This window comes from Pleurodeles waltl, chromosome 2_2 (genome assembly GCF_031143425.1).
Source record: "Pleurodeles waltl isolate 20211129_DDA chromosome 2_2, aPleWal1.hap1.20221129, whole genome shotgun sequence".
Classification (NCBI taxonomy): Eukaryota; Metazoa; Chordata; class Amphibia; order Caudata; family Salamandridae; genus Pleurodeles; species Pleurodeles waltl.
In genome coordinates this window covers 527,577,904-527,595,099 of record NC_090439.1, presented here as the reverse complement: position 1 = coordinate 527,595,099, position 17,196 = coordinate 527,577,904, and the positions used below count along the sequence as shown (strand labels likewise).

The window sequence follows — 17,196 nt, the reverse complement described above, 5'->3', positions numbered from 1 at the left end:
ATGACTCCTGGTTCCTCGTCCTGTGGGGCTGCCTTTTCTTCGGTGGACTCTCTGCCTTGCTGAGGGTACCCCTTGGACTAACCCTGTTGGTTGAGTCCTCCTGGACCTTGCTGGTAGCCCGGCAGCTCCATTTTGTGCTTCACCGCGACTTCTGCCTTTGCCAAGGCTTGTTGAAGGCTTTTCCACACCACTGACTGACTGCAATCTCCTATCCGGCATGGGACGTCTAATGCATCCTCCAGGAACTCTTCACCTGCTCTAGGGCTACATTGCTGACCATTTTAGTTCTACCGTCGACCAACTCCTGCAACCACAGCTGAATGGGTAGTAGCTCCTGCTCCTCCTGGACACTTCTGCAACTTCTGGACTTGGTCCCCTTCTTTCACAGGTCTTCCTCTTTGGGAATCCACTTCTGGTTTCTTGCAGTCTGGTCTAGGTGTTGCATTTTCTTTGTTTATTTTCTTTGTTTTCTTCTTTTTGGGTGGTTTGGAAAAATCCAGTAACTTTCTCCTTTCTTCCTGGTCGCTAGGGGGCACTGTGGTATTTACCTTTGGAGTTTCCTAGTACCCACAGCTCCACGCTACACATTCCACTTATCTAGTTGGGGGTCCTACATTCGCATTCCATTTTTTTAGTATATGGTTTGGGCTCCCCCTACGGCCAAGGTCTTCAAACCTTTTGATGCTAGGACCCCCTCTCAATTTTTTAGGAGTAACAATCCCTCCTGACACATTTCTAGAACCTGGTACTCCTCATCATTGTCAATAATAAATGTCCCCATTTCCCACAGCAATTCATTTTTAAGGTATGGAAATAATATTAATATTAAACAGTGTTTAGCAAACCAAAGGTCAGTGAGTGTGGGTGCGTGGGCAAAGGTGTAGCTAAAAACAAAGGTCCTCATTTATGAGGATTTGGCGTCGGACAATGCCACAAGTCTTCTTGCTACACTGCCCTCTGCCAATACAAAAGGGCAGAAATGGACCGTATTTATGACATACAGTGCATTTCTGTCCTTTTCCCCCTGTGCTGGTGCGCAAATTGCTGCCTAGCTCCAACATAGCCAGGATTGTTTTTGTGCAGGAGGGGCACCTTGCTGCACAAAAACAATCCAGAGAGACGTTGTACCTCTTTCTATATGTGCGGCAGAAAGCAACACACATGGAAAGATGAAAAACAAGGAGAAATTAAAACATTTCTCCTCATTGTGCCTGCTCTGGGGAGGCGTAAGGTTTTGGCACTGCTCCAGTTTATGTGGTTTTGTAAATCTGGGGTAACGTCAAAATCCATGGGTGTTGGTTGGGAACACTCACCACCCACCACAGTGCCCATGGTACCTCTCCTTGACGCAAAGTAAGGCAATGCAGCGGCTTGCGCTGCCTTGCCTTACTCCACATCTGAGGCCATTCAAAGCCACGCATGGTGGCTTTGCGTCACCTCATTCGTATGATTGAGAGGCTTGTACCGCTGTAACGTCAAAAAAGTGATGCTCCCCCAGTGTAAGCCTCTCCTGAATAAACCCCAAAATATTCTAAGTTGTTTTTAAGTCTTTGACCGTCAGGTAGCTACATATAAAATAACAGCCATCTTAAATGGAAAATTAATTTTAAAAAAAAGTTGTTACTTATTGGGAAATGCACTGTAGTGCATTAGGAAACCTCTATTAATGCCCCGCTGAGGTCTGTGTGTAACTGGACAGCGACAGAATTAAATCTTGGTTGGTACAGTTAAGAATAGTGGCGTGTTTTTTAGTGCCACAAGGTCACAGTCTGTGACAGAAAGCACTGTGAATATGTAAGGCATTATTTTATACGTATGTTACATGCAGTATAAGATAGGCCACTACAAAAAGGTTTAAGATAAAACTGTACTTCCAAAAAGTAGATTTAAGTAATACCAGAGCATATGCAATACCTTTTCTTTTTATAGCTGTCCCTTGAACATCTTGAGGTGAAGTAAGCGCTTTGTAACTACAATTAAAAGCACACACCCTTCTTAACTCTTTGCACTACCCCTAGAAAGGAATAAATGCTTGCCATCACAAAGCTTTGAGTGATTTGATCAGCTCTCAAGTATCCTTTACCATTGCAGATTACCATTTTACATGTGCAGATCAGCTTGTAGAGCACATTTGCATTTCATTCAGGAAGCAGGCGCCCTGGTGTGAAAGCCTCCTTAGCTGTCTGTGCGCCCTGGTATGAAGGCCGCCTTAGCTGTCTGTGGCTTTCACAGCACAGGAGACTCAATAAATCAAAGTTCACCTGAGGCATTTTAATAATCGGCTGGGGGAATGCGTGCCCCCCTTTCCAGGATTCTACAGCCCCCCTGGGGGTCGCGACCCCCAGATTAAAGACCTCTGCCCTACGGTCACTATTGTCTGTTGCTATCTGCACTGTTTTCGAATACTTTTTATGCCTATTTCGGATTGCTTGTGTACATATCTAGTGTGTTACCTCCTATTGGAGGGTTGCTGTAGGAAGTTGGCTCTGTATGCACTATTTCAAAGTAAGGAATAGTATGCACAGAGTCCAAGGGTTCCCCTTAGAGGTAAGATAGTGGCAAAAAGAGATAATTCTAATGCTCTATTTTGTGGTAGTGTGGTCGAGCAGTAGGCTGATCAGAGGGTAGTGTTAAGCATTTGTTGTACACACACAGGCAATAAATGAGGAACACCCACTTGGAGACAATTCCAGGCCAATAGGTTTTTGTATAGAAAAATATATTTTCTTATTTTATTTTAAGAACCACAGGTTCGAGATTTACATGTAATACTTCAAATGAAAGGTATTGCAGGTAGGTACTTTAGGAACTTTGAATTAGCAAAATAGCATATACAGTTTTCACATAAATGACATATAGCTATTTTAAAACTAGACACTTCGTGCAATTTTCAACAGTTCCTGTGGGGGTAAGAGTTTGTTAGTTTTTGCAGGTAAGTAAACCACCTACGGGGTTCAAGTTTGGGTCCAAGGTAGCCCACCGTTGGGGGTTCAGAGCAACCCCAAAGTTACCACACCAGCAGCTCAGGGCCGGTCAGGTGCAGAGGTCAAAATGGTGCCCAAAACGCATAGGCTTCAATAGAGAAGGGGGTGCCCCGGTTCCAGTCTGCCAGCAGGTAAGTACCCGCGTCTTCGGAGGGCAGACCAGGGGGGTTTTGTAGGGCACCGGGGGGGACACTAGTCCACACAGAGTACACCCTCAACAGCATGGGGGCGGCCAGGTGCAGTGTGCAAACATGCGTCAGGTTCTCAATAGGAATCAATGGGAGACCAAGGGGTCTCTTCAGCGATGCAGGCAAGGGGGGGGGGCTCCTCGGGGTAGCCACCACCTGGGCAAGGGAGAGGGCCACCTGGGGGTCGCTCCTGCACTGGAGGTCGGATCCTTCAGGCCCTGGGGGCTGCGGGTGCAGTGTCCCTACCAGGCGTCGGGTTCTTAGAAGCAAGCAGTCGCGGTCAGGGGGAGCCTCGGGATTCCCTCTGCAGGCGTCGCTGTGGGGGGTCAGGGGGGGGCAACTCTGGCTACTCACGGTCTCACAGTCGCCGGGGAGTCCTCCCTGAAGTGTTTGTTCTCCACAAGTCGAGCCGGGGGCGTCGGGTGCAAAGTGCCAAGTCTCACGCTTCCGGCGGGAAACGCGTGTTGTTTTAAAGTTGCTCCTTTGTTACAAAGTTGCAGTCTTGGGTGAAAAGAGCCGCTGTCCTCAGGAGTTCTTGGTCCTTCTAGATGCAGGGCAGTCCTCTGAGGATTCAGAGGTTACTGGTCCCTGGGGAAAGCGTCGCTAGAGCAGTATCTTTAGAAGTGGGGAGACAGGCCGGTAGAGCTGGGGCCAAAGCAGTTGGTGTCTCCATCTTCTCTGCAGGGTTTTTCAGCTTAGCAGTCCTCTTCTTAGGTTTCAGGAATCCGAGTTCCTAGGTTCTGGGGAGCCCTTAAATACTAAATTTAAGGGTGTGTTTAGGTCTGGGGGGTTAGTAGCCATTGGCTACTAGCCCTGAGGGTGGGTACACCCTCTTTGTGCCTCCTCCCTGAGGGGCGGGGGGGCACATTCCTATCCCTATTGGGGGGAATCCTCCATCTGCAAGATGGAGGATTTCTAAAAGTTAGTCACCTCAGCTCAGGACACCTTAGGGGCTGTCCTGACTGGCCAGTGACTCCTCCTTGTTTTTCTCATTATCTCCTCCGGCCTTGCCGCCAAAAGTGGGGCCGTGGCCGGAGGGGGTGGGCAACTCCACTAGCTGGAGTGCCCTGGGGTGCTGTAACAAAGGGGGTGAGCCTTTGAGGCTCACAGCCAGGTGTTACAGTTCCTGCAGGGGGAGGTGTGAAGCACCTACACCCAGTACAGGCTTTGTTACTAGCCACAGAGTGACAAAGGCACTCTCCCCATGTGGCCAGCAACATGTCTGGTGTGTGGCAGGCTGCTAAAACCAGTCCGCCTACACGGGTAGTCGGTTAAGGTTTCAGGGGGCACCTCTAAGGTGCCCTCTGGGGTGTATGTTACAATAAAATGTACACTGGCATCAGTGTGCATTTATTGTGCTGAGAAGTTTGATACCAAACTTCACAGTTTTCAGTGTAGCCATTATGGTGCTGTGGAGTTCGTGCATGACACTCCCGGACCATATACTCTTATGGCTACCCTGCACTTACAATGTCTAAGGTTTGGCTTAGACACTGTAGGGGCACAGTGCTCATGCACTGGTGCCCTCACCTATGGTATAGTGCACCCTGCCTTAGGGCTGTAAGGCCTGCTAGAGGGGTGACTTATCTATACTTCATAGGCTGTGTGAGGTTGGCATGGCACCCTGAGGGGAGTGCCATGTCGACTTAGTCGTTTTGTCCTCACTAGCACACACAAGCTGGCAAGCAGTGAGTCTGTGCTGAGTGAGGGGTCCCCATGGTGGCATAAGACATGCTGCAGCCCTTAGAGACCTTCCCTGGCATCAGGGCCCTTGGTACCAGGGGTACCAGTTACAAGGGACTTACCTGGATGCCAGAGTGTGCCAATTGTGGAAACAAACGTACAGGTCAGGGAAAGAACACTGGTGCTGGGGCCTGGTTAGCAGGCCTCAGCACACTTTCAAATCAAAACTTAGCATCAGCAAAGGCAAAAAGTCAGGGGGTAACCATGCCAAGGAGGCATTTCCTTAGTTGCGTCTGGTACTTTTTGGTAACTGTGTCACAAAAATAAAGTACCTTTATTTTTGTAACACTGAGTGTATGTTCAGTATGACTACAGTGGTATTGCATGAGCTTTGCATGTCTCCTAGATACGCCTTGGCTGCTCATCCACAGCTACCTCTAGAAAGCCTGGCTTCTAGACACTGCCTACACAACACTAATAGGGGATACCGGGTATAAGGTGTAAACACCTTTGGTACTCACCACACACCCGGCCAGCTTCCAAAACTGGCCTTGAGCATAATGTACATCTTATTGGGCTGGAGATTGGAGGAGTACCAATTTATCTTATAATATTGTAATCTGTATAATGGATCTGCCCTAACGACACGCAAGGCAGTATTTTTTCACTGGAGTAAAGTTCTGACTGATTTATTTAGTCTAAACTGTTATAATAGGCACGTTTAGTTTGTGACCATTTTAACTCTGCACTCTCGCACTAAGTAGTGCATAGTGAGCTATTTGAGGAAGAAAGTGCTTGTGGAGTACCTGAGGCAGACATGCAATGGGGCAGGTGTAGCAGGAAGGGGATGCTCCTAACTGCCTTGATAACAGGTGGTGGTCTGTGTGCATCAAATGGTTGAACTAAGTCTCATGTACCAGCTAGAAACACCTTGAAGGTCTGAAACTAAACTATCCTTAAAATTAAAACATGGCTTCTAGAACTAAACATGGTCGTGAGCAGAGGGTAGGAAGTGATCGTAAAACGTGATAACCAGCCTGTCTCTGCCTTGGTTTAAACACTCTGTCACTCTAACCTAGCAATTTGTGGCACCTGCAGACTAGTCCCCATGAACAGTTGGGTATCTTTAAGGTAAAGAATAGAAAGTATACTCCAGAAATAGTATTATGGAGTGATTATTTAGATAGATGTCTGATTCAAATATTAACTATCATGCCTATCAAAGGGTGAAAACGGCATGCATCATGAGCCTAAATATGGGTACTGACCTTTGCAAGCACATTGGTGGTGGTGTTGCGTTTGTGTAGAGAATGTAGGTAGTTGTGGCTGCCACTTACAATGCAGATCTCTAGAGAATTTACAAACTATCCGATAATGTAAACCTGGACAGTGCCTTTAAAGCTCTCTTGCGCATAGGAACTTGCATCCCTCTAATGGCTTTGAGTCTTCAATCAATTATCTTTAGAGCACGCTGCTCATCCATAGGGTCTCAAGGTGCTTGTGGGGTATGTCCTAAGGGTTCATTCGAAGAGCCAGGTCTTGAATTCCTTCCTGAATTGTGATAGTGACTGAGGTAGAGAGGTAAAGTGTTTCAACTTTTTGCCACCAGGCAAGTGAACGATCTTCCTCCAGCCAAGGACTTCTTTATGCAGGGTGCAGTGGCGAGCGACTGGTGGGAGGAATGGAGAGTTCTGGAAGGGGAATACCAGGTGATGGTAGCTAGGTCCGATGTTGTGGAGGGCTCTGTAGGCGTGTACGAGGCATTTGAAGTTGATCCTCTGCTCAACGGGGAGCCAGTAGATGTCTCTCAGGTGTCCTGTGATGTATTCTCAGCGGGGATGTTCAGCGAAAGCCTAACGGCGGCATTCTGGATTTTTTGCAGCTACGCACCTGGCCCATCTGTGACCTGTCCTACTCTGGGTCAGACTTCATTTGAATCACTGTTCGGATTTCTATATAAGATCTTTGTGTGACATTATGGGTACGAAAGATTCCAAGAAGCATCAAGTAGCGCAATGATTAAAAGCGGTTAGCTGTAGACACCGTTAAAACCAGCCTAACATAATGCCTACGGACTGGTTATCAAAGCGCGCTGTTGGCAACTGAAGCAAGATCTGATTCTCTTTAGTGCCAGAGGGGATTCTTTGCTATCCTAAAACCGGGCAGTCATGAAACCTTTTGTTTTTGAACCTTACTTTGGTATAATTTCGCCTGAGATTCTGCACTCCTGGGATTCAGAGTTCAGTCCTGGGGTTCTGCGCGCTTTTACATCCACTGTAAAAGGGTACCCAAAGGATAAGGCATGGACTTGGTTATCCTAACATGGGAAGGATGGGAACGATCAGTCACTTCATATCATTCTTCTCAAAAACACTGTCATGCGGAGTTAAAAATGTTTGCCTTTGTTTACGTTGCACGCTATTGAGATTTGTAAAGTCATTCTGGCGTTATGCTCCCCGATTTATAGATGTTCATTTTACTCTCTCTACCAACATAAGCCTGGTCCACATAGTAGGCCACCCCTATACATCGCTAACTTTAAAAAACCAAATGTTATCAGATGTCTTGTGTGACTTTCAGCTGAGACAATAAATACTTTACACTTCGAAGCGCCATGCTGGGTGCCTTTTTATATTCCCTTGATGGACTTTTGAGTCTGGTGACAAGGTTGGGGATGTCCAACTGGTCTTCATTTTGTTTTGCCACAATTCTTACAAAGTGTTTCGCTGGTTACCCTTGAATTGTGCAATCTGCATTTAGGGCACCCAGTTCCTGCTTGTAAGGAAATGCCTCCTTGGCATGGTTACCCCCTGACTTTTTGCCTTTGCTGATGCTATGTTTTGAATTGAAAGTGTGCTGAGGTCTGCTAACCAGGCCCCAGCACCAGTGTTCTTTCCCTAACCTGTACTTTTGATTCCACAATTGGCACACCCTGGCATCCAGATAAGTCCCTTGTAACTGGTACCTCTGGTACCAAGGGCCCTGATGCCAGGGAAGGTCTCTAAGGGCTGCAGCATGTATTATGCCACCCTAGAGACCCCTCACCCAGCACAGACACACTGCTTACCAGCTTGTGTGTGCTAGTGAGAACAAAATGAGTAAGTCGACATGGCACTCCCCTCAGGGTGCCATGCCAGCCTCTCACTGCCTATGCAGTATAGGTAAGACACCCCTCTAGCAGGCCTTACAGCCCTAAGGCAGGGTGCACTATACCATAGGTGAGGGTACCAGTGCATGAGCACTGTGCCCCTACAGTGTCTAAGCAAAACCTTAGACATTGTAAGTGCAGGGTAGCCATAAGAGTATATGGTCTGGGAGTCTGTTTTACACGAACTCCACAGCACCATAATGGCTACACTGAAAACTGGGAAGTTTGGTATCAAACTTCTCAGCACAATAAATGCACACTGATGCCAGTGTACATTTTATTGTAAAATACACCACAGAGGGCACCTTAGAGGTGCCCCCTGAAACTTAACCGACTATCTGTGTAGGCTGACTGGTTCCAGCAGCCTGCCACACTAGAGACATGTTGCTGGCCCCATGGGGAGAGTGCCTTTGTCACTCTGAGGCCAGTAACAAAGCCTGCACTGGGTGGAAATGCTAACACCTCCCCCAGGCAGGAGCTGTAACACCTGGCGGTGAGCCTCAAAGGCTCACCCCTTTGTCACAGCACCGCAGGACACTCCAGCTTAGTGGAGTTGCCCGCCCCCTCCGGCCACGGCCCCCACTTTTGGCGGCAAGGCTGGAGGAAACAAAGAAAGCAACAAGGAGGAGTCACTGGCCAGTCAGGACAGCCCCTAAGGTGTCCTGAGCTGAAGTGACTCTAACTTTTAGAAATCCTCCATCTTGCAGATGGAGGATTCCCCCAATAGGATTAGGGATGTGACCCCCTCCCCTTGGGAGGAGGCACAAAGAGGGTGTACTCACCCTCAGGGCTAGTAGCCATTGGCTACTAACCCCCAGACCTAAACACGCCCTTAAATTTAGTATTTAAGGGCTCTCCCTGAACCTAGAAATTAGATTCCTGCAACTACAAGAAGGAGGACTGCTGAGCTGAAAGACCCCTGCAGAGGAAGACCAGAAGACACCAACTGCCTTGGCCCCAGACTTACCGGCCTGTCTCCTGCCTTCCAAAGAACCCTGCTCCAGCGACGCTTTCCAAGGGACCAGCGACCTCTGAATCCTCTGAGGACTTCCCTGCTTCGAAAAAGACAAGAAACTCCCGAGGACAGCGGCACTGCTCCAAAAGAACTGCAACTTTGTTACAAGGAGCAGATTTAAAGACCCCTGCAACTCCCCGCAAGAAGCGTGAGACTTGCAACACTGCACCCGGCGACCCCGACTCGACTGGTGGAGAACAACCAACTCAGGGAGGACCCTCCGGCGACTCTACGACTGTGAGTAACCAAAGTTGTCCCCCCTGAGCCCCCACAGCGACGCCTGCAGAGGGAATCCCCAGGCTCCCCCTGACCGCGACTGTCTGAACTCCATTTCCCGACGGCTGGAAAAGACCTTGCACCCGCAGCCCCCAGCCCCTAAAGAAACGGAACTTCTGTTCAGGAGTGACCCCCAGGAGGCCCTCTCCCTTGCCCAGGTGGTGGCTACCCCGAGGAGCCCCCCCCTTGCCTGCCTGCATCGCTGAAGAGACCCCTTGGTCTCCCATTGAAAACTGAAGGAAACCCGACGTGTGTTTGCACACTGCACCCGGCCGCCCCCGCGCTGCTGAGGGTGTACTTTCTGTGCTACTTTGTGTCCCCCCTGGTGCCCTACAAAACCCCCCTGGTCTGCCCTCCGAAGACGCGGGTACTTACCTGCTGGCAGACTGGAACCGGGGCACCCCCTCTCCATTATAGCCTATGTGTTTTGGGCACCTCTTTGACCTTTGCACCTGACCGGCCCTGAGCTGCTGGTGTGATAACTTTGGGGTTGCTCTGAACCCCCAACGGTGGGCTACCTTGGACCAAGAACTGAACCCTGTAAGTGCCTTACTTACCTGTTGAAACTAACAATAACTTACCTCCCCCAGGAACTGTGAAAATTGCACTGTGTCCACTTTTAAAACAGCTTATTGTGTTTTATGTAAAAAGTATACATGCTAAAGTAATGATTCAAAGTTCCTAGAGTACTTACCTGCAATACCTTTCAAATGAGCTATTACATGTAAAATTTGAACCTGCGGTTCTTAAAATAAACTAAGAAAAGATATTTTTCTATAACAAAACCTATTGGCTGGATTTGTCTCTGAGTGTGTGTACCTCATTTATTGTCTATGTGTATGTACAACAAATGCTTAACACTATTCCTTGGATAAGCCTACTGCTCGACCACACTACCACAAAATAGAGCATTAGTATTATCTCTTTTTACCACTATTTTACCTCTAAGGGGAACCCTTGGACTCTGTGCATGCTATTCCTTACTTTGAAATAGCACATACAGAGCCAACTTCCTACACTGCTCAAGAGTAGCTGACAGGACTAGCATCCAGCTGGTTCCCACTAGTGATATGCCTACGTTTGAAAACATAAGTATATGAGAAATGTCTTGTTTTATTTTAAAAAAAAAAAAAAAAAAAAAAAAATCGCAGTGCTGTTCAATGCTCTTGTCAGAACTTGAGCATTACAGCAGAGTTCTGGGAGCCCCAAGGCGTATTATTAAGACTCCTACTGTGTAGCAAACCTGCCAACTCACTCGGTGCTCTCTGGGCCCTGTCCCGGGCCATAAGCTAAACGTGGGTTGCAAAACCATGCGTAGAGTAGTTTGCTGTGCAGCTCGTTGGAGCTCTGCGCTCTCGTTGCCGATGCTGGACTCTGAATCCTTTTCGGAGTACCAGAGGCCATTGTTTTTGTTTTTTGTGAAAGGGGCAGAAGAGGTTTCCTAAATAACGACGAGCACTATGCCCCACTCCTCCCCCGTGCCCCCAGTGCTTGAAATGGAAAAATTAAAGTGCAGGTACTCTGTGCCAGAGTACCTACTTGTTTCCCAGAAGTGCCGGTACTCTCCAATAAAAAGTATTAAGTTTGTCTTGAGATGTGCCGGTACTCTGCCTCTCAAAATAAAAAAGTGACGGTACTCAGTACCGGCCCATTTAAAGCACTGCGTGCCCCTTAAAATGCCCCACCGACTTATAGATAGTGAGCTGAAATAACTACCCCTTTCCAGGCGCCTCCATCTCGCACAGTAAAGGTTTTCAGGCTGGGTGGTATAGTTAGACCGAGATGGATGAGGGAACTGTGGAAGGTTATGTGCAGCCGTTCTCGATGTTTTTTTTGTGTTGTTTTTTTAAGAACTTACTGTTGAGCTTTTGCTCAGCATACAGCAATATATTAGTCGGTTCAATCGTACAGTTTGCATGTTAACCAGAGCAGACAATAGCCTGAACTTAAAAGTGAGTCATCGTGGGCGCGGATTCTTTTAGTACAGGGATCTCCGTCCCGCGCAAGTGGGACTCCAAAGTGCTTAGTTACCGCTCCTTACTTCCATGCCCATCTTCAACTGCTTAGTAGCCTTGGTAAGTGCGCCAGTTGCCCCGTACCTTTTCCCATTTCTCAGGGCCACCACTGCTATGGTAAATATGCAGCCATTCTCTGTGCAGGTATGATGCGTATTGGCACCTCATTCGAGAAAGGCTCCTCGCAATTTTAGGACGGATGTGGAATTTAAGCTACAGAGGAATTACAAGTTTAGTTCTAAATATTCAACCTGAATTGTAGTTTCAAGCTGCAGTTACCATTTTTGCCACTTGATGGTGCCAGCATGTAAATAAAACCCTTAGTTGACCGAGTAGGGCTGCTCAGCATTTCTGCACGTAGCAGTCTTTCTACAGTACATAGCTGCCACATCTTACCACTCCTTAGTATTTTAAATGAAAGACGGCTGCATTTTCAGATGTGTTTAACTTACCAAATCTGATAACATTCATAAGCAAAACGTTTCTGGAATGCCATAAGAAGCTGAAGATCTGGCTCTTCAACTAAGAGCCTGCGTACTACATTCATTCACACCTGCTCGAGCTCCTGAATGCCCTTCGGATGATTAGTTATGTTTACGAATTGCCTGTAAATCGACATGTTTTTACATTTTTATTATTTTTTTACAGTGTTTTTTTTTTAAATAGATTTTTTTGCACCTTGTAGCAAAACTGAAGAGTCCCCAAGTTTTCTTAGTTGACCTCAGGACAAATTTATTGGCTATCAGTGCAATGGTACATGAAGTCTAGCAGTTAAAACCTTATCCTCTATTGAAGGGACAGTATTGCCTAGACTTTGAGCGTTATTTCCTCTGATACTGTAACTCAGTTTCTAACTTTTTTGCCTCTATACTCTAGTTCACCAACCCTGGAGCGTTAAGTCCGTAAAGGGAGTAACTTGGTTTTCAGATGAATTCTTCTTAAGGCTAATTCATGGCCATTTGAATATTCCCCAGATGCCAGACTGGATCCTCAAGTTTTCATAGCAGTGCTCCTGTATGGCCCCAGGTGAAGAAATTAAATTCAGTGTTGACCTCGTTCCACCTTGGAAGTGACCATGCAAAGCTGTATACAAGCGCTTGTTAATTCCCTTTTTCCTCAACTTTGTATGATGATCTAGATCTCTGCTCCGTTTTGCCAGTTGATGAATTCTTTTCGGAAATGCTTACCAGCGTGCAAGGGAAGGATGTCCCCACTGAAGACTACAGGGTTCAAACTGTGCCATGACTGTTGGAAGCAGATTTTAGTGATTGACCTACAAGAGGTCTGTTGTTTGAGCCCGTGGTGGATTGACTTGGTCATGTTCAGGATGTGGTCTCATGCACCTGATAGCAATCTGGGACCGTGAAGCGGCGCTATACATCACCAAAAGAAGTCCGTGACCTCGCCCATGTCTTGCTCAAAGTTGACGGTGTAGCCTTATTCCTTCTTGCAAGGTTGCTCCCTCTTCTCTGTTGAAATCATCCAGTAAGTCCAAATCCAAGAAGAAATGCAGGAAGTTGAAGTGGGACTGGTCCCATCCTGCCACTGTCCGTCGATAGAGAAGGTGGGAGGGCATTAAGGTGCCCACCGATCTTGCTCTCTTTCCCCGATCACAGAACCAGTCCCACAACTGGTCCCTTTGCGCCTTGACTTTTCTGGGGCATTGACAACACTGCAGTAGATGAAGGCCTCCTATGAAGTTATGCTGCATATTTGTGGCACTCTTCCTGCTTCTTCTGGTATGCCTTATGGCCCAAGAACCTGCATGGGGCTCCAGTTGGATTGCTGCTGGTGGATCCATCCTCCATGCCGTCTGAGCCCCAGTACCTGCCTCGGGTTTTACACAGACTCCGTTCCACTGCAGTTCCAAGTACTTAGCTGGTCCCTTCTCCACTGACTCTGGGCTCAATGTCGCCAGATGTCAAGTCCCTGCTGAGTCTGACATTGAGCAGAATTCTCTTACACCCTGACCAAGGTCGCACAGTGAGTCCCCTCCAGGGCACCCCGTTTCAGTATGCTTTGATTGTGACAAATCTCTCCCACGAAGCCTTCCCCAGAAGTTTTTCATCACTTTTTTGATTCGGACTGTGATCAGCCTGACCATGAGAATGATGACATAGATTATTTACCCTTTCACTATGATGTTATTTACATGAATATCTCCCTGGACAGAGGGTTGGTGTCAACCTTGGGTCCCCTACAGTGGAGAGAACATCCTTTCCTGTAGTGATTATATATGCAGCTGAGGTACTAGACCTACAGATGCATTCAGTGGGATTCAATAAAAATACCTTGAGGTTTTGCACATGGGTTCAGCCTCATATGAGCCCTTACTTCAATTTAATGATGTCCCTACTGACACCATTATGCGCACTTGGGCAAAGCCCTTCTCTTGCCCACCAGTGAATAAGTAAGTGGCCAAGTACCATAGAGCGAATTTTCCTCTGCTGGAAATCACTCCTGAGAGTTTAGTCGTCCAAGAGTCAGTCAGTAAAGTGCACTGCCTATGATTCCTCCAGATAGGCTGTTGAAAGGATTGAGGCATTTGGACAGCGATCCTTTAACATTTGACGTATGTATTTCAGCTAAGTACAAATCTTTCTCAAATAACCTTGTCTTGTGAACCATCTTTTACATGGCCATTATTGGCTGGCTTAGATGCTGTTTGTATTTACTCAAGTCTGAACTCCCAAATACCATCTAGCATTCTCCTCTCAACCGCCCCAGAAGTGCACGTCCCCCAACCCTAAATCACCCATAAGACATTATTTCCAGGTATGTTGTAGTTGGTTACATTTATATGATTATCTGTTGAATTCCAAATGTTTTATTTCACTTTACGGAACGTTGAAGTTGAGTTACTATGTTCATGCCCAGCTGCATATTTGTGTGTTTGTGTCAATCGAAAAATTGTCCTTGTAGTTTTTCCCTTTAATGTTAATTACAGACTAGACCTGTAACTGCTGTCTGGTGTTGTCTTATAGGTCCTATGATGCATCAGCCACCTTCTGCACAACAATACAGTATGCAGCAGGGAGGAGGGCAGCATTACCAAGGACAGCAAGCTCCAATGGGGATGATGGGGCAGGTAAACCAAGGAAACCATATGATGGGTCAGCGGCAAATACCACCATACAGACCACCCCAACAGGGTAAGCATGTCCACTTACTTTACTCTTAGTTTTTCTGCAACATTTCTTTTTCTATAGCATCATTTCTATATCGATCACATTTCAAAATATTTTTTCTTATAGTTGCAACTGTAACTTCCTAACGCTCGAGATATTGTTGCTGGGTGAGGCTTCATTGCATCTCAAAAAGCACGCTCTTTGGTATGAATTTTGTGGATGCAAACTAAGAAGTCAGGCCATCTTTACTTAGTGTAATTCTTGTTGTTCCTTAAAAAGGTCTCCTGGATTCAATATAGGTCGTCTCTTATCAGATTGGCAAGACCTGTAATGAACTGTATATCAAACTTTATTTATGTATGTATAGCAAAATGTATGATCGGCCTAAAAGTCACTTGAAGCCCAGTGATTTTATAAGAAGCTTAGTACACCCTCGGTGAGACCAAGCAGGTTAACGGCACCACCAATTTATCTTCAACTCATCAGCCTTTTATAAATACCAGTTTGGTGTTTTCTGTGTCTCAACCCAGTTTAATCATATGCCTTGCAGCTGCTCATGCTTTGTGTCAAAATATTTTAAATAAGACATTAGTGGTACCCTAGAGTAGGCCTGTCCTGGCATTTCTACTCTGTCATAGGTGGAACGATTGGTAACCTCAAATGTGACGCTTTATCTCAAGACAAGTGGAGACAGTATCACAGTGACATTGGCCAAAATATTTAACAATACATTACCTGATACAGTTCTAATCCTAGAAATAAGTTCAGAGTTCCATACACCATTTGCCGATTCTTCTCAGGTCGAAGCCGTTCGACAGGCCATGCTAGGTAGTTTCAGGACAGCCTTGCCACCCTGTGAGTCACTCCCCAAGTGTGAGCCCATGCCTTCAGGTTTGTTGAGACCAGCAGCTTTGATTCGTCTGACTCTGGTTCTCCATGGATCCCGGCGCCACTGTTGAGAACTCCCATGCCTCTTCAGACACCAGCCCCTGCTCTACTGTGCTGTCTGATTTAATGATCATCCTTTGGCAAAGCACAGTCTTACGGCTTTAAGATTTACCTGTATACAGAAACTCTTTGAATCGGAGCCCCATGCCTTATGCCCACACAGACTATGGACACATGGAGGATGATGACTGAGGCTTTTACCTTTTAGGTCTCACCATGAAAGAAGTTTGTTCATTCACTTCAGTGGTAGGAAAAGCAAAGGAGTGAAGCACTTTAATTGCCTTCCTCCACTACTGAAGCAGACCTCAGTATGTTTGCTGAAATACAACAAGAATCATATGCAGTGTCGGTACCTTTGCTACCATTTTAAAAGTTTTTTTTTTTACATCACATCTTTCACTGAAGTTTGAAGGTTCAGTCCTTATCAGCCAGACGGAACCCTAACACTTTTCAATGGCTCCCCAGACAATGATTCCCTAAAAAGCTTGACTCTTTGGGCAGAAAAATCTTTACATTGGTCTTTTTCGCCTTCTGCAAGTCCAACACCACATGCCTTGTTCACACTTTGTGGGAGATGGCGCAAATGATGGTGTTCAATCTCGCTGGTCATGTGTTCTTGACCCCGGCCAGAAATGGCCAAAAGTTCCTAAACAGGTTGCACAGTGTGACCCAATATCATGCCAACACAGTGGCTCAATCCTTGGCACAACAGTTACCTAGTGCTCTCCCGGTTGTATGTGCTCCGCTGGCTTCTTATTGGATGTCCAGGCAACTTCACCAGACATCTCCTTGGATCACGAGCATCTCTTAGGGAAGATGGCGGACTCCTCTTGTGAGTGCTTTAAAAACAGTCATGCTACATGCCCTTCTTTACTCTTCGTACTGTCCTTCTACACTAAGGACACACTTCATCACATGCTTCAAACTTGAAGGTGAAACCTGTTCTTCAGCTAAGCAAAGGAGCCATATAAGTGGTGCTCTTGGAGAAAATGCATGGACTTCTACTCACTTTACTTCGTATTCCCTAAGAATGTTTGAGAATTGAGACCCATCCCAGATCTCTTCCACTTGAACATCTTCATTCTGCAGGACAAGTTCTAAATGCTGTCTCTGAAGAGTTGACTTCGCTTGGCCCCCAATTTGGGAGATTGATTGGAGTCCTAGAGCGTCCAGGGCACCTACTTTCATCTACCAATTTTCCTTGCTCACAAATGTGCTCTACAGTATACTGAAGGGGGGGTCCAGTTCATGGTTCTACCATTTGATCTAATTAGTGTGAATTAAGTTTTCACCAAGACGCTGGTTGTCCTGGCAGGTTAACTGAGGAGGTTGAATGTTTTCCCATACTTGAATAACTGGATAGTGAAGGGAAGGTCTCCTGCGCAGTTCAGTGAACATCTTTAGTGCACTGTGACACACAATTTCGGCTTTAGACAAAGCTTCCAGAAGTGTCCACTCAGTAACACACAAGATAGCCTTCAAAGGTGTGGCGTTTAATAGAACCAGCATGAAGGGTTTTCCTTGTCCTCGGAGGATTGTAAATATGAGGGACAGGATTCAAATGTTTCTGGCTCAGAATCCAGCCCGGTACAGATATTGAACTCTGTTTTCCTGTACCTGCATTTGTTTGTGTGCCCCCATCAATCTGTTGGTGGCGGATTCATGAATATCTAGCCTAAGATCAGGAAATATTGCTGTTAAATATAAGTGACAGGCTTCAGCTAGACAAGTTAGATCGTATTAGGGATGTTGTCAGATTCTTTCAAAGGACAAAGGTTGTATCCTGCCTTTGTTAACTTGCTATTCTCCTT

At 46.5% G+C, this 17,196-nt stretch overlaps 1 protein-coding gene across 3 annotated transcripts in view; it reads left to right on the top strand.

Annotated features, from left to right (window-relative positions):
* Positions 1–17,196, top strand: part of SS18 (SS18 subunit of BAF chromatin remodeling complex) — a 246,059-nt gene that overhangs the window by 124,819 nt on the left and 104,044 nt on the right. For all 3 annotated transcript variants that reach the window (XM_069220049.1, XM_069220050.1, XM_069220051.1), the window contains one exon: positions 14,294–14,461. In XM_069220049.1, coding sequence (XP_069076150.1) covers positions 14,294–14,461 — 168 coding nt within the window. The remainder of the gene's footprint in view (positions 1–14,293; positions 14,462–17,196) is intronic.